The sequence below is a fragment of the Amblyomma mixtum genome, chromosome 4 (genome assembly GCF_055824585.1).
Source record: "Amblyomma mixtum isolate Tamu chromosome 4, ASM5582458v1, whole genome shotgun sequence".
Taxonomy (NCBI): Eukaryota; Metazoa; Arthropoda; class Arachnida; order Ixodida; family Ixodidae; genus Amblyomma; species Amblyomma mixtum.
In genome coordinates, this window is record NC_143015.1 from 69,971,653 (window position 1) to 69,997,520 (window position 25,868).

The 25,868-nt window shown below is 46.4% G+C and overlaps 2 protein-coding genes across 8 annotated transcripts in view; one reads left to right on the top strand and one right to left on the bottom strand.

The window, feature by feature from the left end:
* The window catches only part of LOC149346861 (uncharacterized), a 146,729-nt gene extending 134,680 nt beyond the window's left edge, over nt 1-12,049 (top strand). For both annotated transcript variants that reach the window (XM_089586701.1, XM_089586702.1), the window contains exon 3: nt 868-12,049. In XM_089586701.1, the coding sequence (XP_089442827.1) occupies nt 868-2,721 (1,854 nt within the window). In that variant the 3' untranslated portion in view covers nt 2,722-12,049. The remainder of the gene's footprint in view (nt 1-867) is intronic.
* The window catches only part of LOC149346862 (scoloptoxin SSD976-like), a 111,074-nt gene that overhangs the window by 38,956 nt on the left and 46,250 nt on the right, over nt 1-25,868 (bottom strand). The window lies entirely within an intron of this gene.

The window sequence follows — 25,868 nt, forward strand, 5'->3', positions numbered from 1 at the left end:
CGCAGAAATATAGGCTATGTTCATTCATGGCGCGCTGTAGCAGAGATGAAAAATGTTTTCACCTGAAATATTTGATTCAAGCTGTGATCCAATGACATTAACCAGGTGACATTCATCAGCAGTGTGTGAACGCAGGTAATATTCGAGTGCCTTGCGCTTCATGACATTGATAGCAGTGGTCTCAAACTGATTTTGAGGCTCTGTTACAAAATTTCTTACCCATTTCACCACCTTGTGAAAGGATGGCGGCCATTCAAAGCGTTACTCAAGTTAAAGGAAAAAGGACGATGCAGTCTGTAACCCACGTCAGGTTGTCAGTTTTTTTTTATGTGCACGAAGAGAACTATTTCTTATTGAAATATTATGGCGTCTGCTGGGATACCTGGAGGCTTGCTACGGAGAGAAAAATCACTTCACGAACGACTGCTGACCCGAAAGACGTGGGTTCGATCCCGGCCGCGGCGGTTTAATTTCTTTGGAGGAGAAATTCTAGAGGTCCGTGTACTGTGCGATGTCAGTGCACGTTAAAGAAGCCCAGGTGGTCGAAATTTCCGGAGCCCTCCACTAGGGCGTCTCTCATAGCCTTAGTCGCTTTGGGACGTTAAACCCCATAAACCAAACCAAACAAGTAAGATTTCGCTTACGTTTCTAAAGGTTCCTGTGCGTAGAAAAACTGTTTGCCCGAAAATTACTGACCCCTGATTTTAAAGTCTTAATGCATACAGGGCTGAAATGACGGTTTTGAAATGCATTGCGCCACGAATCTTTTCAAATGATGCCATAGACCACGGATAAATAAGTGCGTGGTGTAGGCTAGTTCCCGGTACTAAACATCGCTCATTTTTCTCTTCTGTTTGTCGCTCGCAGGTGCGGCAACCGTGGTTGACATTCGTGGACGTCCAAGGAAACCTGCGCTTCAACGAGAGCTCCGGCTACAAACTCAGTTCTCTTCGCTGCTCGTACTTACCGGCAGAGCGGGACGGTGATGACCAAATCAAGTACGGTGCCTCAGTGCCGTTCACTCGCGACGGCACACCGCTGTATCACGACGTTGTCTACGTTTCGTGCCGGAATTTCTTCGAGATTCCCGTCTACTCCAACGTCCACGCCGTACTGAGGATACCGAAAACACGTCGCGAGCAGCAACGCTCACCAGGGGTCTCCAAGACGCCACCACCACAACAAGCGACGGGTCAAACATCAGGGTCGCCATCGTCACCATCGCGCAACCTTTCAGAGCTTCCTAACGTCCTGATCTTCGGGCTGGATTCCATCTCCAGACTGTCAATGATGCGCCTGCTACCGAAGACGTACACTTTCCTGACCGATACGCTGGGAGCGGTTGTGCTTCGGGGCATGAATAAGGTTGGCGACAACACTTTCCCCAACCTAGTGGCGTTGTTGACCGGTAAGGAGGCTTACACGGAGGTCAAGCATCCTGGTGCCAAGGGAGAAACCTTTGACGACGTCCCGTTCATTTGGAAGGACTTTAGTCGCGAGGGTTACCTCACGCTTTTTGCCGAAGACTTTCCCGAGTACGGCGTGTTCAACTACCTCGCCCGAGGCTTCAAGTATCCACCGACTGACATCTACTTTCGCCCTTACTGTCTCGCCATGGAAGGTTCTTTCCTAATGAGGACGAGCTCGAACCTGTGCTACGGTAACGTTCCGAAGCACAAGCTGCAGATGGATTACATTCAGCGATTCATCGAGGTCAACAACGGATCACAGCCGTACTTTGCGTTTTCGTTTCTTGTCGAGATCAGCCATGAGTATATGCAACAGGTCGCCGCAGCCGACGAAGACATCGTAGGGTTCCTCACGTTCCTGCGAGATGGCGGTCATCTGGACAACACGTATCTCTTCTTTCTATCAGATCACGGGCATAGGTTTGACTCGATTCGCGAGACGTTTGTGGGAAGACTTGAGGAGCGACTTCCTTTCTTTGCTGTAAGACCGCCGTCTGGATCGTGGTGGCTGAAGTCGACTGCACGTAAAGGTAGTGCTACCACTGTCGCTTCAGGTTCGAGTGCTGCTCCAGTACATGTGACGCCAAATGCGCTTCTCGAGGCTCTTCAAACGAACGCCGGTCGCCTGACGACGCCTTACGACACATACGAGACCTTCAGGGATATACTCTCTCTGGGCCTAACAGGCCGCTTCACCGACTCGTTCAAATCTAACTTTGGTGTTAGCCTGTTTCGGGAGGTACCGCGAAACCGTACGTGCGACCTGGCCAAGGTTCCTGAGCAGTACTGCTCCTGTGACGCAGAGGAACCCATGGAACTGTCCAGCAAGATTGTGGAAAAAGCTGCGCTGGCACTCGTCGACAAGGTCAACCACCTTCTCGAGGTCGGTTTGGGCAAGAGTTCCGCGAGATGTGCCCGCCTGACGGTGCGGAGGATACACGACGCCCGAGAGGTGTTCAGCACTAGGAGTACGACAGCGTTGCCTTCCACAAGCTCTTCTTATTCGGAAAATGCCATTTTTGAGCGGATCTCTGCCAATGTCAGTGATCGTCCCGGTATTGATCGCAGGATTAGGGTCACGGTGGTCGTGGACCCCAGCGACGCCATGTTAGAAGGGATGCTTCTTTTGCGCGCCAACCAGCATCTTTTCGTCTACGACGACGTAAGCCGTATCAACAAGTACGGCCAGCAGTCATCTTGCATCGAGCACCAAACTCTGAGGAAGTATTGCTACTGCGTTCACAACGAATAGTGACACATTACTAGTCGATTTCTTTGGCGTGCTACAATCTCGGTAGCTTTTATAGGCACATCTTATATGTGAAGCAGTTGCTGAACTAATATCCGCAGTCTGCTCTGAGGGTTTCTGTCGTATGACAGGAAATTTAGTGACCTAACTTGATTGGCTGTTTCTAGCACGTGCCGTCAACCTGCCTCTGTTCATAAACGGTGGATTTAGTTTCCACTTTAACGAGCTGTTACGTCAACCCGTGTTGGAGCTTTGGTATTTAAGGAATTTAACCTCGATAAATTTCTGCGTGGGACTTAAGATCTTCATATGTATTATCCGCTTGGTTTGTACCTATGCACTGAAACAGTATGTATGGCAGCGTTTAATATACTGCTTACAATGGGGTCCGGTGAGGCATATCCACTGAAAGAAAATATAATGAAATACATGTACCGAAAGTCCGTAGTAGCAAGAGCTAAAGGCAGGTAAAAGAAACGATAGTTTTGACGGTGCAGCATCACGGGCGCCTTGCTTATCTGATTGGTTGTTTATTCGTTTACAACGCAAAGGAATGAATGTAGCATGAAAGCAACGCAGTACCTCTTTGGGACATGTTTTCGTGCATGTTTGTTCGATAGTACTTCCGCAGTGTACGTCCTCGATCATAGCGCCTCCGTACTAAGTACGATGAGACCCTACATTTGAAGGTGCACAGCTGGAAGAGTGGAGTGTGTGAGTATTTATCAGAGAACATTTTTGAAGTTAGTTGTTTGAAAGTCTGATAACATAGTTACATAATGGACGTTTGTGCGGTGGATACTGAGGCGACCTTATGCATTTGCCTGTGATCACTAACATGAACCGAGCTTAAACGGATCCAGGTTCACTGAACTCGGCTTCCCCGCAAGCGACCATCGTTCACTTATTATTCGTTCTTCTTTGTCTTTGCTCTTTTAAGAAGCTTTTGTTTTTGTCCAGCGATGAACGCTTGTTAAAAGACTTCACTGTGTGCTGTAATGCATGCTCGTGTTTTTGAAGACCTCAACCATACCGAGCTCTGTCTCCTGGAACAAAGTGCGCAAGGAGTCTTGAGTGTTGCGTTTTCCTCCAAAATGCGGGGTGTATTGTGTGTTTGTGCTGGTGTGTGAGACTTTCAAGGCTACGGCATGTTGTTTCCTTGTTCGCGGATCGCTGGCGATCCGCAATCGAGACAACGTTGTGCTTGCTGTCTCCGGTTGCATGCACACGCAATCAGCCGCTGACAGGAATCAGCGGTTTTGAATGTCGCGTAGCGTTGTGGGTTGCGAAGTGTGTCCTCCGGAGTTTTTTTTTTTTACTTTTGCCTCATTGTTTTGCTGTGAGAATGAGTGAGCGCCTTTGCGGGCAGAAGTTCTTGCGCCGCATGTTAGCTGCTTGTGGGCACATGGTTCCGTAGCATGATAGGCCTCAAGTGAAGATGGTTCAGATGAGTTTTTTTGTTTTCTTTTGCATGTGCCGAAACGTTCCCTGCGCTGTTTGGGCACTTGACACGCCTTGCATGTAGCCACATTTAGTCAGCCTCTTCATCAGGGTCTCCCGTCTTCTGCTCAAAGCGCAAGCGACGCCTTGACAAATCCTCTTCGTGTCCGTCACCGCATACGAATGCTAGTTTGTACGGCATACCACTTCACGCACCTTACTGACCACAATGCCTGTTAAAGTAAAGCGGAAAGACAGCTGCAGCTGTTAGACTTTTTAAATGACATCGGCCTCGATGATTATGCCGTCACTGTTCCTCAATAGCCATGTCCTGGACTGCGTTAAGTGCCCGTAGTGAACGGTACCATTGTTGGCTACTGCTCCAGTGTAGAGCAGCGTCAAGGTTAATGTTTCACCTTTACTTGACGTGAACACCTCAACACCGGTCTGCTTCAAGGCCACTGTGTTTGAGTTAATCACTGAGAAGGGGGGGAAGTGGTAAGCGATAATATTCGAGAGGTCGGCATGGACTACACTTTTCTCCTAGCAGCAGGGAAATGGTGGCAAACGTTCCGCATGACGTTCGGAACGCGTTCCGCATCGTCTACCACGCTTGCGTAGGAACGCAGTTGGCCAAGACCGGCTGAGATGTCTAATGACCCCCCGTAGCGAGATGACCCTGAGCGCCCCGAGCTCGAGGTGAACAGAGTCATGAATAGCGAAGCCGGCAGAGCGGGAAATTTTGCGAGATAATTTTTGCACGGATTCTGAACACTAGGCAGCTCGCGAAAGCTAAGTTTTACTAGATATTTGTGTAGTTCCAAAGTCTCGCCTGGGTTTCTTATTCACTTGATGGACGAGCAAAAATATTGGTGGAGGGGACGCCAATTCACTTGTACGATCGAATCACTAACCGTGCAACGGTAGCGTTTACCAGGCTTTCGGAACGTCTGTGCCTGACTCTTTCTTCCACCGACTTGAACTTGTGGTTATAGTTGTACGCATGATATCAATACAGTAGCATTAGGGCATTGGAATCGCAAAAAAAAAAAAATGGGAACGTCGAAGTGGTAGATGTTTCCGAGCTTTTCTTGGTTTTTAGTGGTTTTATATGCGGTTTCCTCTAGGGCAGGGGTTCTCAAACTTTTTTGCTTGGACGAACCCCAAAAGCCTTCAATAAGTTCCAGGGAACCCCCCCCCCCCCCCCCCCCCCCCTGCTTTCACTTACCAGCAATGTTGTCGAGTGCATTTTTGCAAAGAGAGAGTTGCAACAGTTAAATGTTTATTGCACAGATTAATACAAATACTAATGTGATGGGTGGTACTGCTTCCCTTTTAAGAGCAAGTTAAAGCGTGGCTCAGTAGCACTCAGAGCCAGTCTCATATCAGCTGCCGGGTCAGGGCCGGTGAGGGTTCTCGCGGAACACAAGAAGACAGCCCGCGGAACCCCTGTGTTCCGCGGAACCCAGTTTGAGAACCCCTGCTCTAGGGTATATTCGTGTATATTTGTGGAATAATTCAGTGGCGTCGCAGGGGATATTTCTAAGTTAGAATAAGCTTATAAATTGCTCTTCGGGCAGACACCTGAATTACCATGCACCATCGGCATCGAAAATCGCCCCTAGTTCCCTTTAAATTCGGTATCACTTCGTTCTGAAACAGCGGCAGTTTGAGTTCTGCCGTTGATCGTTCTTTGATGGCTCGTAATGACGGTTCTTTCTTTTTGTAAACGATGCCATTTTAAAAGCAAAACCCTGACGGTCTTCAGTGTCTGGATGCTCTACTGTTACGATGACAAATGCTTGGCTTCAGAAGAGCACGTTGCTTTTTCTACGCTACGGTCGTAAGCGACTCCGTCTGTTTGACAAATGACTTCCATGAGAAGAGCCCGAAGTGTTGTTGCGTTCGCAAAAGCGATAAAAAAAAAAAACTTGAAGCCACTGCCACGTTCAAATGCCAGTAATGGGTTTTGGTCAGGGCATTACAAAACCGCATTCACTTTCACCGGAAATGATCTGTTTTTCATACAAAAACGTGACCGATCGTTGTCTGGACACTTGCGTGATATACGGGAGCTATGTCACATCGACGAGTAGGCGATGTCGTGCCACTGCGCACCAACTGCGTCGCTGAGTTAGATGGCGTTCATGTGAGGAGTTGGCATGCTTACTGAAGCGTCATGTTTCGGCTATTTTATTTTTGTTTCAAGAGAGGCTATCAACCACTTAGATACTTCAGCATCACTCTGACATCTTGTTTAAACACGCCATTTAAGCAGCGTCGCAAGTAGCTGCCTGTATGTTGTTACTTGCGAGATGGGTTCCTAGTTCGCATTACCCTACAAGATTGATGCCTGCGATGGGTAGCTGTGTTTGTCATAGAGTCATGGCACTGAAGTCAAGCTCATGCCTGCAAAGTGTAGCGGCAGCGAAGCAGATAATAGAATTGCAAACACATTGCTTTGTATAAACTGCCTCCCGTGCTCTGAACGTTCATGATCCGTATCCATGATTTGTTAACTGGATAACTTGGGGATCCTCAACTGGGAAAAAAAGTGGCGTCATATAATTTCCAGATGCCAGGTGGAGTTTCCTGTCATTCGCCACCTGCAAAACGTGGCAGGTGCTGTACGGGAAGAGCTCGGGAAGAGCAATGTGCGGAAACAGCAACCTCGGTCTCACAAGCCCCACCATTAACGTCGGGCAAAGGCATCAACACCTTCGAACGATATCGCATTACCAACACGTGTTGTAATTAGGTACCCCTGTGAATTTCATTTTGCACTTGCAGAGAAAGAGGGGGAAAATACGCACAGGAATAACAGGTGACGCATTTTGCGTTAGGCTTTTCATAACTCTATGACGAATTACACTGAAACAGTGTACGAAGCGTGAACAGTTCAGTCTGCCACTACATTTTAACAGCTTTTAACGTTATCCTCAAACCACGTGCGAATGCTTTGCGGTGAGGGCAAGAAAGTTTTCGAGTGGTCATTAATAACGGACTATACCATTCGCTTATTAATGGCAGCTTCATCTATACGTGTAACAGCTTCTCTACATATTTCTTTAATCTGCTTATTTATCACCATGGCGTCAGACCATCGGTAGTTCCGTAGCTAGTTCTCTTGCAGTAAACGACTCAAACATTAATGTGTTCGCTTGTATATACAAATGGACATATATACTATATACCCAGGTTGAACCTTGTATACCCGGCCTCTAGGTAGCGCGTTCGCAACAAAAGAATTATTTTGAGACGAGCCCCTGCATTTTGCCAGCTGTTCCGTGGGGCACGGTATACTGCCACGAACAATCACCCGTGACATCCAGATTACATTTTTGGTGCACCTAGGCTAGAACATATTTCCTGGAGCTCATCGAAGTCCGTCACTGATCGATTGTATAGGGCTGATTTATATGTCGAAGAGTCTAATAAACAAGTCGCGAGCGTACATGGAAATGAGTTTTAACGTACACTCAGAAGGATGAAAGCTCCCTGACAGCACCAGTTAAGCTTTGCCTGTGGTGTACTGTAAAGAAAAATTGGATTTTAAGTCGAAAGCCTTTAATGGCTCACACTGTCGTCCGTTAGCAGAGGGTGTCACACCTTTGGCAGCGTGTTAAATCGGTAACTAAAAAAGATAGGAAAAACGAATGCTTGCTTCAGATATAGGAGGAAAAAATGAACCTAGAAGCCACGTTTAGGGACTGTATATTAATTAGTTCCTTAGTTATAGGCAATAAAAGTCTAAATTGCGTCGAAATAACGCAGGCGTCCATATAGCCACGGGAACGGTGTGACGGCACATCCACCGAAAGTCGTCACGGCATAGTGAAAATCGTCACAGAATGGTCGGGAAAACGCCGGATTTGTGTCACATCAGATGGAACAATGTGTAATTAAGCGTAATTAACACTTAAGATCCTTGTCTGGTTTTGTGCTGAATAAATACAAATGTTGGGGGTGTAAACAAAAAAAGAACATCCTAATAGAAGGATCAGGCGCTCCGCAAGGCTTTGAATAGGAATATATTTGTTATGTCATGTGAATGAAAGGCTAGTCATGAAACATGGCCAACTGGTTGTCTAAATGAGCCTAGTCATTAGAGAAGAATGAACTATGTGGTCACGGGACATGAGATAGGTACGTTTGGGGCAGCTTTGGAAGGTGATGTTGAAAGTGACACACCGTTTGAGCTGACACTGCGTGTCAAGTTCTCGCCCAAGTACAAAGGCTCGAAACATTTTAAAACTTGGAAACCAACCGTGTCTTTTCAGGTTAGCGTAAAGCTCGATCTAGACATGTTTTTGGCAAAACGTTTACACTCGCATGATCAGATTTATTGTTTTTGTTGCCTTGGGCTGTAGTTACGCTTTTCGCTGTTGCAGTTTTGTGATAAGTGGGTTGAGTAAGCTCACCACGGCCGAACGATAGCATTACTGAGCCGAGACTAGTCATTGTTACCCGGTTTAAAGTTCACCTGTTTTGTCTTCGTGTATAAGATAAAAAGTTTTTACTCATTGCACATGTAAAATATTCCGCTCGCGGTCATGTTCTTGTTCAGTGACTCTGAATCTGCCAACTCCCTGGTGAATCTTTTTATCTTTGAAGATTACAATGGCGAGTCTCCGAATCGATAATTTTTCTTCCGTTGTGAATCTTTAGTATTGTGGCTTGCGGCCACAATACGTCAATATAATTTAGTTATATACCAAACGCTGGCATTCTCTGAACTCGACGAGGACAGCATTGTATTTTTGGCAAGATGTGAGACCATGTGCAGGATGCCTTAGTAGTCAAATACAGTACGTCGGAATGATTCCTAATCAATGGGCATGGTGACGGTCAATAAGAAAGACAATTACGTATTTCAGAGAAAGAAGAAAAGCTCGACATCGATGGAATGTGCGGAGAGAAATCGCGGCGAATGTATGCAGGAACTTTTTCAGGGCTCTGAACGGCATTGCACCGCTAGTTCTACCATCGGAAAGAAATGGGAATGGGCGTCGGTTTGGGACTCGGTGTCAGACCGTTCATGCCATGGTCTTCTCTTAATCAGTTTCCAGTGCCGTAGCCTTGCGCTTAGCACTGAACATATTGGCTTGAGTGGATTTATTATGAGAAGACACTGTCATATCTTGAGTGCATCACTGAACGGAGAACAAACTGGTAGGTAACTATATGGAAACTACAGGTTGATGCATTAGGAAATGCCGCAATAGTCTTTAGTGATTTAGTTATGTTTTTCCCCGATTCATCCGAAGCTGCCAACAGCTGCAAGAAGGCAGTTTGTTTTGTTAAGTGCGAAAATCATGATCCAATCAATCCTTCCGAGCCTCGACATTATTTTTGTGGATTGTGTTATAATAGCTGAACGTGACGTAAACAACGTTTAATCAGGAACTAAACGCCTGCTTTTTTATGCTTGGGCCAGAAAGGAATCGCAGTTACTCGGCTGCATTTTGTAACAAGGCCGTCATTTAGTTTTGTAAGCCATTTCAATAAACTGCTGAAAATATTCTCTATGAAGCAGCTTAGGAGCTAAGGCGGACTCTCAAAATTTCTCTACAAATGTGTCCCTGTGATGCATCAAGGCACTATATCGCACGTGAATCCTTATCGTTCCCTGTCTGAGAAATTCGCTCCAGGGGACTACCTTGGTAGAGAGAGCACTGCGGTAAACTTCTATTCCCTGTCTGCAACGGAAGTCGAGCCTGCAAGTGAAATTTGTAGTGTCAATGTATGCGCAGCCTCTAGGACGGGACCTGGGGTATTCGCGGCAACGTTTTAGCTTTTTCTTCACCACACACGCAGTACACTTGAAGGCTGCCACACCTGTATACAGTAGGTGGTCTTTAAACACCTCCTGCCTTGAAAGGCGTGCCAAAACGTAACGTTTACGAAGAGTCAAGACCACACAACAAACACCCTGAGTAGCTTAGCAGCGCGCGTGTTGAAGCTTGTAAAAACGCTGTTTATATGCTTGCAGAGTGAAGAAGTGCAATAGCTTAAGCAATGCTTTACGAGGGGAGCTACAAGCAGCTGGCTTCTGACAAGGTCACACATATTGTCGATGTTGTGCAAGCTTCCATCAGCCGATGCCGATGCCGGTAGGCCCTGTTAGCGTTTCGTGTCTTTTCCTCATTAAAATTCCTTTCTCTCTCTCGTGACTTATCCACAATTATCTGAACCGATCATGTCACGCTGATACGATGGATATACTCTGTGGCATTTATCTTTTAGAACGTGGAGAGCTGACCTAACCACACAGCATCACTGTATGATCGGAGCAGCGTGGAGTCATTCACTGGCCTTGCGGAAGCTGCTGGCAGCATTGAGGTAGCTGCAGCGTCACTAGGCATTGAAGCGGCCGCAGTGCTATTGAATACGCTGCCTGTGTGTTGGCCTCTGTATTTGCGAACTGGAACATTGCCACGGTTACATTGTGCAGCTGCAAGTCCGAGTAGTCGCGCACAATCCAGTTTGGATAATGAACAAGACAGCATGGGCCATGAGTCGATTTTACTGTGAGCATGTACTTTTACTGTCGCACCAGGCAGCCGCCATCGTGGTTTCTCTGACACGTTTGTCCTCCCATCACTGCAACAAAGCCTCAAGTTTCAGTGGCTTCATCTGACAAGAGGGAGCGACATCCTTGGAAAGGTGTTCACTAAAGCAGAGCCCGACATGATTTGTTCAGCGCACCAGATACGGCGTTCGGCAGATAATTTTTCTGTTTTACATATTCGTTTCGGTAACAAATGTACTTTGATTCCAGTTTCAGAAGACAAAATACATTGGCATATCTAAATATGGAAAAGCTTTTAAGAATCAGAATAATAAAGCATGCGCATGCGTCCTTTAGAGTTCCGAAGTATATTCCCAAATGCCAGGGTTATGTTTAAAACTAAATGTTGTTTAAATCATGCGACCCAAAAAACGGCAACTTAGGAAGGGGTAATACTGACTGCACCTTTCAGAAAGTGTATAAATACCTCTACGAAGACAGGAATCCCTGCTTTTGAACTTTATTCACTTGACTTCATGATATCTCGAGCCGTGTTGATATAAGTCTTCTTCAAACCACACTTTGACGCCGTGTTTTCAGTGAACGATGGGCCAACATTGCATTTCCAGTGCGATTAGCATGAGGTCTGCGTGATCGCAAAACTGATTCTTGAATATTCATGATTCTGGGAGCTTTTATTTAGGCATGAAGAACATAGTGCACACTGATTATACAGGTAATCTGATCTGAACGACGGTTTGTCGCGATCAACGAATAAGAGCTTCTCAAACGCGCGATCTTACATTGTGTATGTGTTCTTGTGTTTCGGGGTACACACACAAATAGGGGAACACGAGTAAGCATTTAAATACCGGGCAGCAAAAAATATCTCTGCTGCTGAAGAGGCTACCTGGGGTGCGTCTTACTGATTTCTATCACACAACTTTTGTTGGGTACACTACAACGAAGAGAAGCATAGCTTGCAAAGTACGTCATTACATCATTACACACGACAATATGAAAACCTCGCGCAGTGATGTTCGTAACACGTGATTTATAATCTAGTCGGTCAACAGAAGTCATTGATGCGGGCTTCGCGTGGTTTCAAAGTTCGAAAAATTTCTTTTTGAGTGTTCCTAATTAGTGCTAAAAAAAAAGCGAATGTTTCACTTGATACCTCAGCACTGCTTTTCGGCATGATCCGTGTTGAAGTATTTCCGAGATCCATCTGTTCCACGTTGATGTAGCCACGCCTCCGAAGCGTCGATGTTTCCGCACTTTTCTGAGACTTTCCATGGACATATAAGACCTATGCAACGCTTACCAGCAATATGTGTACGCCAAGAACGTGCTCAATAAAGGCACCCTTATATTCCTTAAGGGGGTCCATTCATTCTCATCCGCTCTTCTTTTCAGTGCATGGCCTTTCCCGAGCATGAGGGCCTCGGAAAAAATATGTCGCCTTACGATGTATGTTGTTCTTAAATATTTTTTTCCAGAGTGCGAAGCAGGGGTGCGGAAACAACTGGGGGGGGGGGGGGGGGGGGCACTTTGGCAGCCTAAAGTGCGCTAGGCGAAAGTCTTTGTCGCGCTACTTCGACTGCCACTGACTGCCTATATTCGTTACGGCTGCACCGCTTGGGAGCCATCCTCTGCCACTAGCTGCCGCACACCGACTGACGAGAGAGCAGCGCTCGACGCCGCCGCGCCGACACCTCCGCCTGTCGACGAAGATGACGTCACCTTTTGGCAGCTCCGCTCGTCGATGAGTCATCCCAGGCGATGGATGTAACGCCGGACGGACAAACAGGAGAATGAGCCATTAAAGGTTTTCGCATTAATATGCAACATCCAGTTCTGCCTATTTCCGCCTGTGTCTGCAGCTGCATTGCCCAGTTCACTAAAGTCATGGTCAGCACTGTTGGTCATGGAATGCCAGCTCCCATCACAAGCAGCGTAGTTAACCGGCCCAATATTGCAAATGGATGGTCTCACTCTGGTCCTTTGTTGGACCTGCCTTTGCCAATACGGTTCCAATATTGGGCCAATTACCTGTGATGCTTGGCAATTACTTCCCTGTAAAGCGGCGCTGGTGTGCCGGAGAGTGTTAGTTATTAACTATCAAAATTATCCAAAAGAGTAAACAGGAGCCACCGGCTAAGCCTCTTTCTTCCTTCAGCGCTTCCTCCACTAGGGGAATCCCGGTAAGTGAATACTCCGTATTTGGCTTTGCTTGCTTATGTTCGGCAAGGAAACGCAAAATCCACTATAAGCAGTCATAGATAGCACTGCTGCGATACTCTCTGCTGCTCGCGGATTTTGTTCAATAGCTGGTTTGTCAATTCGTTAATAAATTTAATAGTATTGAATGTTTGCTATTAGTCTGATATGAAAATGAACATGTCTGAATCTATAAACGTCGTTATCATTGGATCCACCCTTTCTGCTAGACAAGCCGAATGACAAGTGTCCCCTTTTTTGACATTGTTATGCTTGTAGTTATGGTGGATTAAACACTGCGGCGCCTCTTTTCCGTCTACGTGATTCCGGGAAACTTTCTGGGGTTATTGTGGGCTTTTAAGCCGAAAGCCTTTAATGCCTCATAGTTGTCGACAGAAGGTTGTCAGCAGAGGTGTCACGCTTTTCGGCTGGTCGAAATGGTTATGACGTCAGAGTGCGCGGATTCGAAGTAATGAGGTCACCCACGGGTGCCTGACGCCCCTTTTTGGAGAAGAAGACAACTAATAAAATAGTTGTCGTCCGCTCCGAGAGTGGGCGTAAGGCGTCCGTAGGTGACGACATTACGTACCTCATTACTGCGAACAGAGCCATGGATACAGCCGAACTCGTCGAAGCAGAGAGAGAATCGTGCTGAAGAAACAAAGTTGGCAGTCAAAGTGTGTAATTGTAATGTGTAGTCAAAGTATGTAGTCAAATAAAGCACTAATACAGCACAAACAGCCTCGCAGTCAACGCCAAACAGTGCGCCAGGAAAGGCTTTCACCTTAGAGCACTTTAGAGAGCCAAAGTGCCCCCTGAATTTTTTACAACGCATTCCGACAACCTAAAAACGGCTGATGCAGAATTGCGCCATGATGTTGTGACAGAACAGCATGCCGTATGTGCAAGGACCGCATTGGACCATATGTAACTTGAGCAGCATGCTCATATATGCACTAGGCGGCCTTTGAGCGACGTAGCTCGCCAAGCCTAGGTGGCGCTGGAAGGAGGGTGGAGTTGTTTAAGCAACGCTAAGAGGTCTGCGGAAGAGTTGGCTTCTTCAGAGTACAACGGACTTTCCCTTTGTTTTATGCGAAGCATACTAAAATAGCCCAACCCAGCTCCTCGAGCGCGGCGGAGTCGTTACCATTGACCTTTCGTGACCTCCATGTCATACCACGTGATGCGCGACGTCACAGCAGATGAAAAACGGGGGCCCAACTCGCACCGTCGCGCGAGGCGTCGTGACCAAGGATGACCACGTGGTGCGTGACGTCACAGAAGATGAGAAATGAGAAACGGGGGCCCAGCTCGCGCCGTCGCGCGAGGCGTCGCGACCAAGGAGGACCACGTGATGCGTGACGTAACGACATAGGAGAAACGGGGCCCCAGCTCGCGCCGTCGCGCGAGGCGTCGCGACCAATGTGTTTCCTGCTTCTGCCGCTAGGTGCGCTGTAGTGAACACGTGATGCTGGAGCGGCGGTATACAAGGGGGTGCGCCTGCCTCTGCTAGGCGTACACGGGATAGAGATGCCTCCTGGAGACAGGGCTGCTCGTTGGAATGAGAAGCAAAAGTTGCGGCGTGCTACAGAGACTGATGAAGAGCGTGAAGAACGTCTAGCCAAGCGGCGTGCTCGATATGCAACTCGGCGACAATATGCTTCGCATCTGACTAGGCTTAACCTAAGCTAAGCCTCAGCCATTTTTTTCTTTACTTCTTAGTATATTTATGACTCAAACAACTTTCATTGCTTAAGCCTCTGTACACTGCAAAAATCATGCGAATTTGGCTTGCGGCCTGGATGACGGGTTGGCCACGACAACCGAACAAAGCTGAACTGTAATTATTTGTGTGTAGCGTCTCCCGAGCTTCTTGGTCTTGCTGCTTATAACCACAACGTAGACAACATTACTCACGAAATGCTCTAACGAGCTAGGCAGTCGGTACACTTCCAGGTAGTGGGCTGCGTACATTGCTAACGATAGTACTAATTGCATGGAAAGTGTATACAGTACGTAATGAATGCGCAATGCTGACCATGTTGTAGTGCCAGCCTTATCGTTGCGCTTAAATCAGCCGAGATCCTACTGCCAGAATCATTTACTCCTACTACTCCTATTACACTTAACGTTTCGGGTACCGGTGCCCTTCACTACGGCGGCCCTCATAGCCTTAGTCACCTTGGGACGTGAAATCCCACAAAACCATGAAATAAAATCTCAGTTCCATCTCCGTACACTATAGCCTGTCTTCGCAAAATCACCTGCCTTTTCTTGTCTACCCGAAGCAAGCTTGCACCTAAACATATGCTTTTTTTCCCGTAACTGGAATGGCTTTCATCCGAAGTGACGACCATCATAAATATCGCTCACTTCAAAACTGCCACCGAAAATCATCTTTACTCATGCTACCCATTGTCAGGCCACCCCTTCGTGTAATGTGCCTCGTGGACAATTGAGAAAAAAAAAATAAATAGAATGTTGTCGGTTAAATGGCACTAAAACATGACATTATCTGCTCGGTTTTACTGCTTTGTGTGGTAACATACCTAAATAAATTGAAACATATAATAAAGCGGCGGTGTTAGTTAGGCCTGGGCTAGGTCTCTCAACGAGGACTCATATATACAATCCACGGCGACTGCCCTGGCAAAAACTAAACCGACGGGCACATGACCGTTCTTGGAATGCGAAAAAAAAAATGTTCGAACATGTTTAAGTTCAGTGCCTTAGAAGCGACACCGATGGCTACAACAGTCGAGCTTGATCACTTTAGCAATTTTAACAGAGAAACAACTTGAAATGTCAAAGCATAAATCTAGTGGCCAACATATCTTAGCTGTTCGTTGCTTATCACTCGACGCGAAAATGCATGCAAATACCGGCAGGTTGCAGTTTCAATAACGGTGCAAGGTTGTCGTCTCTCACCGCTGCTGTTCATGCATTATATGATAAATATGGAAAGAAAGCTACAATAAACTGCTCTAGATACAGATTAGGCGGAAGGTCGTTGAGCAACGGCTCCGAGGTTTAATGTATGCGAATGATATTGTACTGTTTGCAGATAGCCAGGAAGATTTGCAAACTTTGGTTAAATGTTGTGGAGACGGAGGAGACGCTCTAGGATTCAGTTTTAGCGCAACTAAGTCAGGTGTGATGATTTTCAACGATACCACTGATCAGGTGCTTACAATGTAAGCCTACGAAATACTCAGAGTGGCTGAATACAAATATATCGGGGTATGGGTAAACGAATGACAGGTATATATGGAAATGCACGAACAGCTTGTCAGGGCATAAAGGACGAAGATGTGCCGCGACAATGAAACGTAGGGTACTATGGGGGTACAACAAGTATGAAGTACTAAGAGGTATTTGGAAAGGAATAATGGTGCCGGGTCTTACTTTCGGCAATGCTGTTTTGAGTCTAAAGGGAGAAGTTCAGTCGAGATTAGACGTGAATGAGAGAGCTGTTGGAAGATTAGCACTAGGTGCCCACGGCAAAACCACAAACGAGGCAGTACAAGGCGATATGGGCTGAGCATCGTTCGAAGCACGGGGAGCCTGGAGTGATATATGATGTGAAGAAAGCCTGAGGAAATTGGGTGATCAGGGTGGGGCATCTAAGGCAATGATTATTTATGGAGAAAGAGCACTGACTCGTAGTGCCGGAAAAAGACGAAAACTAATCAGTAAGTACGCAGGACATCAGGACGGAAAAATAAACAGCTTTAAACGGCATGTAAAAAGATAAAACACCGAAGGTAAAAACTGGATTAATTCAATGTAAAAGAGGCAGAGTGTAGAACTTTATTAAAATCGGAAAAGGCAGACCAGGAAGGAATCATTCTATGATAGCTCTTCTATTCTATTCTAACTCTTCTAATCATTCTATGCTCTTCCCGAGCAACCTCTCGCGCACATAGCACGACGCTCGTCCGAACTTACCCGAACTTAATTGCCCGAGTTACTACCGGAGCTTACCCGAGTAACTCTTGTAAGCTCGGGTAGTAACTCGGATTGCTAGGCAACGGCGACTCAAAGTCGTTTGGTAGCCACGAGGGTACGCGACGAGCCGAGCTGGGCTCCTGTAGTGTTGCTTTCGCAACAAAAGTCTCTACATCGAAAAAGAGACAGGAAGAGTTCGCACCAGTAGCTCGAGGCTTTTTTGAGACTGGACTCTTTCGCAATAATGAATGGCTAAGTGAGTTGGCAGCGCAGTCTGCAAAACAGCTGAGATGACGTACAGGGGGTTTTAGCTAAGACTTTACAGAATTTTTAAAAATAGGCTTTCTGAGAAGAGCTCTTTCTTCATAGGATACCAGCAGTGTAGTGCGTCGTAATACAGCTAAGACGTGCTAACTAGCAGGCTGGTTAACTAATACTGAATATTTCACTTTTTAACTATTACTGTTAGGCTGCTTAATTACTGAGATGCGTGTAGCCCACCGTAAGTAATGTCCACAGCAGTTTTTAGAATTCGAAAAACGCGGTTACCCTCGGCGCTGTGGCCGAACAAATTTTAGCTACATCGCGTCAAAGTACATGAGCTTTCGAGAAGCTTGCAGGCAAATCAGCCTCTCCAGTGCACGTAACACGGCGATATGGCCAAAATTTGTTGGGCCGCAGCGCCGACGGTAACAGCGTTTTGGGGATTCTAAGAACTGGTATGGATATTTACGATGGGCACACGTCTTTCAATAATTGAAGAGTCAAACAGTAACAGTTAAAATGTGAACTATTTTATATCAGTTAACCGGCCGGCTAGTTAGCAAGCATCTTAGCTGTACTCAGATGTGCTACACCGTTGAGGATGCTATGCGAAAACAGCGCTCTTCTAGGCCAGAAAGATTATTTTTTAAAATTGTGTAAAATCATAGGGGAAAGACCGTGCATACACATACAGCAAGCAGTATAATAGAAAATCGCCTGAATAATACAGGCCAGCGTTAACATGGATGGATATTTGGGCAAACTGGTCTTGTGCCGTGAATCTCTTGCGTGGATTCCCACCGTTTGCCCTGTTTTCAGAAGCGATAAATTTCTTTGACAGCTTTCAGCCAACCGCGCATAAAAGCGAAGTTTCATTTCACGAAATTTGCAGTTTACGCGGCTGCTGTGTTTTATGTCCGGACCCGTTTCTTGGTCAGAATTCCTGCCGAGACCGTCACATTATATCGAAACTCTAAAAAACTGAGTGGTGATCAGTTTCCCTTTCAGGAGTGTTCATTCTGCGGAGCGCTTGTGGACAGGGCGAGGTGTCGATGATTGATTGAAAGCGTGAAGAGAGAGCTGCGCACGTGTAGAATATGTGCAACTTTTTAACGGGTAATTAGAGAAGCTGTTCAAAAACCGTGAATGCTAGCATTCCATCTTGGTTTTTCTGTACGCAGAGCGAGTATTTCGAAGGAATCTTGCGTTTTTTTCTCACGGTAAAGGCAGAGAAAAACATTTAGGGGGCACTTTGGCTCTCTGAAGTGCTGAAAGGCGAAAGCCTTTCCTGGCGCACTGTTTGGCATTGACTGCGAGACTGTTTGTGCTGTACTAGTGCTTTATTTGACGACACACTTTGACTACTCATTACAACAACACACTTTGACTGCTCCTTAAGCACGACGCTCTCTCTGCTTCGATGAGTTCGGTTGCATCCATGGCTCTTTCGCACTAATGAGGTATGTAATGTGGTCACCCACGGACTCCTTGCACCCCTGTCACAGCTGACGGCAACTATTTTATTAGTTGTTGTGTGCGCCAAAAGGGGGCGCTAGGCATCCGTAAGTTATAGGGTGCCTCGATGCGGCGGGCAGGAATTGAGGCACCCTACTGGTTGACTAAAAAAAAAGCACATTAAGGCTCCCTAGTGGGTGACCTCATTACTTCGAATCCGCGCACTCTGACGTCATAACCATTTCGACCAACCGAAAAGCGTGACACCTCTGCTGACAACCTTCTGTCGACAACGATGAGGCATGAAAGGCTTCCGCCTTAAAATTCGGGGTCATTTAAGCTCTGCCTTAAGGGTATGACGCGATGCCGTTAATGGGCCCCTTCATCGGCCTGGGATTTCATTCTATAGTGCTTCTTTTGTTCTTTTATTTTTTCTTTCTTAAGCAATTTTTCGAATTTTAATTTTTTTCCTTTTTACTTTATCCCATTTGCTGATCACAGGACGCACAACGCTTCCCTCTAAGCAACTGGATCGAACGTTCCTCAAAAGCCGAAGGGTAGCGCGCTCGGCTCATCACCCTAGTATAACTATTGTATGGGCCAGTTGGGACATGAAATTAACAAAAGAAGTCGGCGGCACGTATGAAGTCTTCTTTTCCAAATCGCCACCGAAGAGTCTGCGGTTCAAGTTTCAGCTCGACCATTTTCTTTTACAGCGTAGTAGCTCACCTTTCTTCATGGGCATTACGTGATGGTAGTGGACTGACGTGACGACCTTGTGGACCAATGAGTAATTGCCTAGTGACCTCATCACTGTTGCACTATGTGGTCGTGGTGGTGTGTTTGAACTAACCGCGCGAGGTCATGTGCTTGTGGCGCCACGACCCACCCGACCTGTCCTGGATTTTCTCGATGCAACGCCAACGCTAAGGGCAACTATGACACCGGCTTTTTCGTGGAAACAGACTCCTAACGGCCTGGCATATTATCTATGTTTGTCATGTCGCGATGCGCAGAGCTAAAAGCGGCATCTTGCACAATAGTGGCCCTATTCATAGCATGCGAGAATGATTTCCGAGATTGGATTGCATGACTGCAACCCGTTCACTTCCGTTCGTTCAATCCAATGCCAGTGACGTTGAGGGAAAAGCGCAGAGTGTATCTTACCGACCTTTTAAGATATGCGCACTAAAAACAGATCAAGGTGAAGGAGTCTAGCGAGATTAAAGTGAGCACATACACGGACGGAGTTTTATTTCTGTTTGCATAAGGGGATGGACCAATGAAGAAAAGGTACAGATACGCAGACTAATCAGTGGCTGTGGTCTAGCAGGAGTAACAAAAAAAAAACGTCTCGCAAGACCGCAAGCTGCTTAATAGACTAGAAAATCATTCCAAAGAGTTTCCATGGAACAAACATAAAATACAAGACTCCCACGCACCTGCAAGTCACAAAAAAAGCAAAGAACGTACTGTTTTTGTAAGCATGTAACAAAACAATTATGTACAGTATGAATCATGCAAACTTCTCAATAAAAGTGGAAGCGTGCGATGAAAGGCGTGAAACGGCAAGACCTCACCTCCCCAAAGTTTCGCACCACCATTGGAGCCCTCCAGTATGGCGTCCGCCACAGTCCATGTATCGCTTAAGGATCTCAGACCCCACGTACGAATACCTCAGCCGGGTGATTCAACCGAATAAAGGTTTATCAAAACCATGTTTTGGTTTATCAACGCTTTAGTTTACATTTTGGCGCTGTCCAGTGAACAAAGCTTGTAGCGCCAGCGAACACGGCGCACTCTAGGGCTTTGCTTGCGGAACAAAGGTTTGTAATTATAACTTGCTAGCATTACCACAAAAATGTTTTCTCGAAACAACGACTGGAAGAGCGCTCCTGCAGAGGCTCGGATACCGCGAGCAGATGCGAGAAATGACGAGGACGGCAACGATCCCCGACGAGCTTCGCAAGACCCTCAAGGTAGCGCCAATACCAAAAAACATGGATCCCAACCTCCATCGAGGCAGAAGAGAAGCGAGGGCCGACTTCATCGAAAGAACATACGCTCCTCAAGCCACGACCGTGTATGCAGACGCGTCTTGGAGAGGAGGAGACACCAAAATCGCTGTGGCGGCGGTGGTCGATTCGTCTTTACGCGAAATGACCAGCGCGTCTCTCCGAGGCTGCACAGCTGCAGAGTCCGAGGAAGTAGCCGTTGCTCTAGCGGTGGCGGAGGGCTATAGAACCGGGCGGTCGCTAACAATACTCACCGACTCTCAAACAGCCTGCCGAAATTACATGAATGGCAGGATAGGTCGTCACGCGCTCCGTATACTCCTCGCAGCGAGCGACAGAATTAAAAACCAGGAAGAACAAAGCGACAAGATCCCACACAAAATTGTGTGGGTACCGGGGCACACGGGGGTGGCAGGGAACCAAGAGGCCGACAGGATAGCTCGAGGATACATTACTTTCCGAGCATCCGATGAGCCCGCGGAACTCGCGCCAGCACCCAGGGATTACTCGGCCATACTACAAAACTACAGAGGCAGAAGATTGCGGTATCCCCCACCGCACAAATCTCTCAGCAGAGAGGAAGCTGTCACTTGGAGACAATTACAAACAGGCTCTTTCCCAAACCTACATATACTAAACAAAATGCACCCTACCATATACGCGGACAAATGTCCCTGGTGCGACGGAAAACCTACTCTCTATCACATCACATGGGCCTGCCAAAAGATAGACGTGGTCCCCAAAATACAAAACCCGAGTGCGGAGCAGTGGGAGACTCTGCTGTCCAGCGACCGCTGTGAAGACCAAGAAGGTCTGGTACAGCGAGCTCAACGGGCGGCAGTGGCCAGCGGAGCCCTGGACTGAGGGCAACCGACCACTGATTAGAGGTGGACGACTTCGACAGAGAAGACTCCTGGGGGTAAAATCAAGGAGAAAACGTCTCTGAAGATGCTCCCAAACCGCAGGAAAAAGGACTAGAGTAAAATAAAGTTTTTCCTTCCTTCCTTCCTTCCTCGAAACATTTTGAAAGTTTCGATGCAGCTTTCTCTTCCTTTCCAGTCTGCTTCTTTTTTTTTACAATCAATGTGAAAAAAAAATTCTAGTAAACTTGGACCGACAAATTTCGCATGCACATCAGTGCTCATTGGCCGAGTACAATTGGTTAGTTTCATATAGAATGGTGCTATTTTAATCAGATGCTTTTCAGAATATTATTTGGCTAAAGAAACGGTGTTTAATACTTCCTTGACCAAACAGATAAAATGGTCAAGTGTATCATCCTTTAACATCGCACGGTGATTGTACAAAGACAAATTGTGCCACTATTTTAGTTTTTTTTGGAATATGTTCTGTTCGATAGCGTGTACGCCAAGAACTTCCACAAGTATGCGTGCATTTGCAATGTGAAGTAACCGCACAAAATTATCCATGAAGCTTGTGAGGAAACTAAAACAAGATAATGCAGATAGGGAATTGTACTTCGCTGGCTATGCACGTCACGTTTAGTTATCACGAATTTAAAGAAAAGTATCCCAGACAAACATCTCCCATACAAAGAAGGTCCCTCCACATGACTATCGATCCCTATCCTCGAGCTCTGGTTCATTCCTGAAGTTAAACCTGACATTCATTCTAGTTCATTTTTAACCATGATATTGCCGTTGAATGACGTTGATATTGACGTGGAATTCGAGGGTCTCACGGACCCTCGAATATATAGACATATTCTTGGAAAAATATTTGTCCAACCTCTTTGCAAGGACTCACCTCCGAACCTCTGCTACCTAATTCCATTAAATAATCTACTCTCACGTCGATGGTTCTTCAGTTTTGGAAAACCCGTCGAGGCGCTAGCAGTTAGGTCTGGTGAATACGACGTGTGTTCCTGCAATCTGAGGTAATCTTCGGGAATGGACATCTTTCCGACTCCAGGAATGAAGATTTACCCTGCTTGTACTTTTCAGAGCTTTTTTCTTAGTGTCAGCATTTCAATAGGTAATTAGGTCCATATATTGGAGAAATTTGTTTTTGTGGCGCCCGCATTGTGCATAACCATAAAGAGAACACTTTTGGTACGCGACATGCCAGAGCCTTCAGTTTCATAAGGGACTGAAAATCGGGATGATTTTATTCCGTACTTCGCACTTTGATTTTAGGATCGGGCGGTGGAGCCGTGATTCATACACCATGAACATATGTCCTGAGAAATTTGTTTCTCCACGGGAAAGTTTCGCGAAACGCCACCCTTCAAAATCTCGCCTCTTCTCCACTTTTGAACGACTGTTATCACAAAGTTTCTTGTCATTATCTTCACCCTTGACTTTCACATGTCAGACTCGTTTCTCAATATCGCATGGGCAGTACGGTACGAACACGTTTCCCGCAGTAAATTTTCAATCGTCATTTCTCGATATTGCGTTAGTATGTCTTAGATTTTGGGGGTAGTTTACTTTGGACATACGTTTTTGAAGGTCACCGCCCATAGAGTTAATATCACCGCCACGCTTGTCTTCACAGAATTCTGGCCTATCTACATTTGAATCACGGAGGCCATCTTTTTATACTTCAGTATGACAGAATATAGAGGAATGTTAAAGAACATCTTCCGCTATATTAACTGTAACGCGAGTGAACATAGTGTGACAAAGTAAACTCTGTCAAAGATACTGCGTCATGTTATGGAATTCTGTTGCGGCCATCCTAGATTTTTCCTTTTTTGCAGCAGCAGCTTAATCGCTGCCGTCTTGATTGCGCTTAATTTTCTTGAGACGCTTCCGATGGCGAAACAACGACATAATGGCGTCCACATCTGTAATTTAATCGTACTAATTACATGCATTACATGCCAGAAACCGAAATTCACATATGTTCAGGCGTAGTGGACTCAGATCAACGTTCGCAAAAAACGTTGGTTCGCATTGTGGAGGTAGTCCTGTTTTCCTGCAGGCCGCTTTGAAACCGCAGTCCCTATAACTGTATGCTAAAGCACCGAAAGGGTGAAAACTTATCAACGTTGATGAAGAACAGAAGAATTCGTCAGTTTTTTTGCACCTCGATCGTAATTGATTATTGATAGAAAAAATTTAATTCCAATAATTTTGAATCATTCATGCAGTAGCTTGTAAAATCGGGTCCAGTTTAGCGGTAATTATAATAAATTGCTGAAGTTTTGAGTTCTGCTTTCTTGCATAAAAAAAATAATGCCTAGCCGATCTATCCACAATGTGGACGCACCTGTTCAGACCATGACCCAGACGTACAGGTGGAAAAGAGAGACAATGGAAAGTAACTGTAGAAACGGCGAGGATGGCGCCAAGACAGAAAAATGTGACCACCTTACTCGTGACAGGCCTAAGCCTCCATCTCACGGCGGAACAGAGCGACTGGTGCCGCTTCGCGTAAGTCACGGTAGATGGCAGGGCAGAACTACGGATGAACGGATGTCGGATAAGAAGCTTCGTAGGTAATACAATGTATAATGGTCATCATCATCAGCCTCACTACATTGATGCAGGGCAAAGGACTGTCACATATTTCTCCAATTAAGCCTGCCCCGTGCCAGCTGTGCCTCCACATCCCCGCAAACTTCTTCATTTCATTCACCAACCTGGCTTTCTGCCGCTCCCTGCCACGCTTACTTTCGCTTGGAATCCACTCCGTTACCCTTCAGGACCAGCGGTTATGTTGTCTTCACATTACATGCCCTGCCCAAGCCCATTTCTTCCTGGTGATTTCGACTGGGATGTCATTAACTCGCGTTTGCTCCCTCATTCACTCTGCTCACATTTAACGTGGTACCTGTCATTTTCCTTTTCATAGCTCGCAGTTTAAGTTGAACCCTCTTTGTTAGCCTCCACGTTTCTGCCCCATAGGTGAGTACCGGTAGGATACAGTTGTATAGTTTTATCTCGAACGATATTGGTAAACTGCAATTCATGATCTGAGAGAACCTGCCAAATGCGTCCCACCCAATTCTTATAGGGAAGCGCACCTGAAGTTTGCTCCCACTGCACCAGCGCCACTTCTCCCCTGCCGGTCATTTTGGCGTTCCTGTCCGGGCACGTCGCCGGCGGACCGCATTGAGCCAGCAGCCTGTCGACTGGTACGCGCGTGCTGCTCGCGCAGCTGGCACTCTCTCTTTCATTGTGAGCACGCGCCGTCCTGCTCGCGGGCGCACAAAAGTGTTGTTGCCGCTCGCTGTGAATTCCGCGACGTTCTAAGAGTGGAGAAACTTGTGTCTGGGGCTGTCACAATAGTTCTCTGAACATCGACACGGCCAAGGACTGCCCGTGGAATTCTACAGATTTCCTGGAGATGTCCTACATTCTTGGGGGAAAAAATTTAATATTGGAAAATTGTAACGTACAGTAACGGAAATATTGAAGGTAATGGTCCACCCTTTCTATATACAGCAAAATCTTAAATATTTTTCATCGCTCGTATCGAGCAGTTGACGATAGGAAAAACGTTAATACGAAAAAAAATGCAAGCCTATCGATGGGAGATTGCTATAGTGAAATCTTCCAGTATATGAAAAAAAATGCGTTCATACACTTTTTCGTATTAAAAAATCTCTGCCTCTCCCGTAAACGAGAGTAGAGTAAGCATGAAATGTTTACGGGCCTAATGTCATCTCGGTGGACACCCGAACCGCACCGTACAGGAAGGAAGGAACGCCACCACCCGTTCAGCGCAATGCCTTGCCATTTGAACGCAAGGTTTTTTGAGGAAAGGAAATGGCGCAGTAATTCTCTGCCATCTCGGTGGACACCCGAACCGCACCGTAAAGGAAGGGAGGAACGCCACCACCCGTTCGGCGCAATGCCTTGCCCTTTGAACGCAGCGCTTCTCCCCCGGATCACGTATGACAACGAAGTGTAACGTGGCATTTATGTGGTTTTTGCACGCGTTATTAGAAATCGGAAATTATAATTCCGTGAATTATCAAACCCACAGCTCCACTGATATCTTGATAAACATTGAGAAGGCACTGGCAGCAGTTATTTTTTGTCTCATTTGGAGACCAACCGGCGCTTGCATGCCGGTCGCGTAGGAGGGCTTAGAGAGTCTCGTTAAATCTCGTTAAGTCTCGTACGGTGCCAGGATGTTCTCGTTTCAGAGCCCGAATGAGTGGATTTCAGTGCCCGGATGACTGGAATTCAGTGCCCGGATGAGTGGATTTCAGTGCCCGGATGACTGGATTTCAGTGCCCGGATGATGGCTCTCGGTCTCGGCGTGACGTCACCACACTGCCGACAACGGGAGCTAAAAGCATTTCATGCTTAAAATGTTTTTGT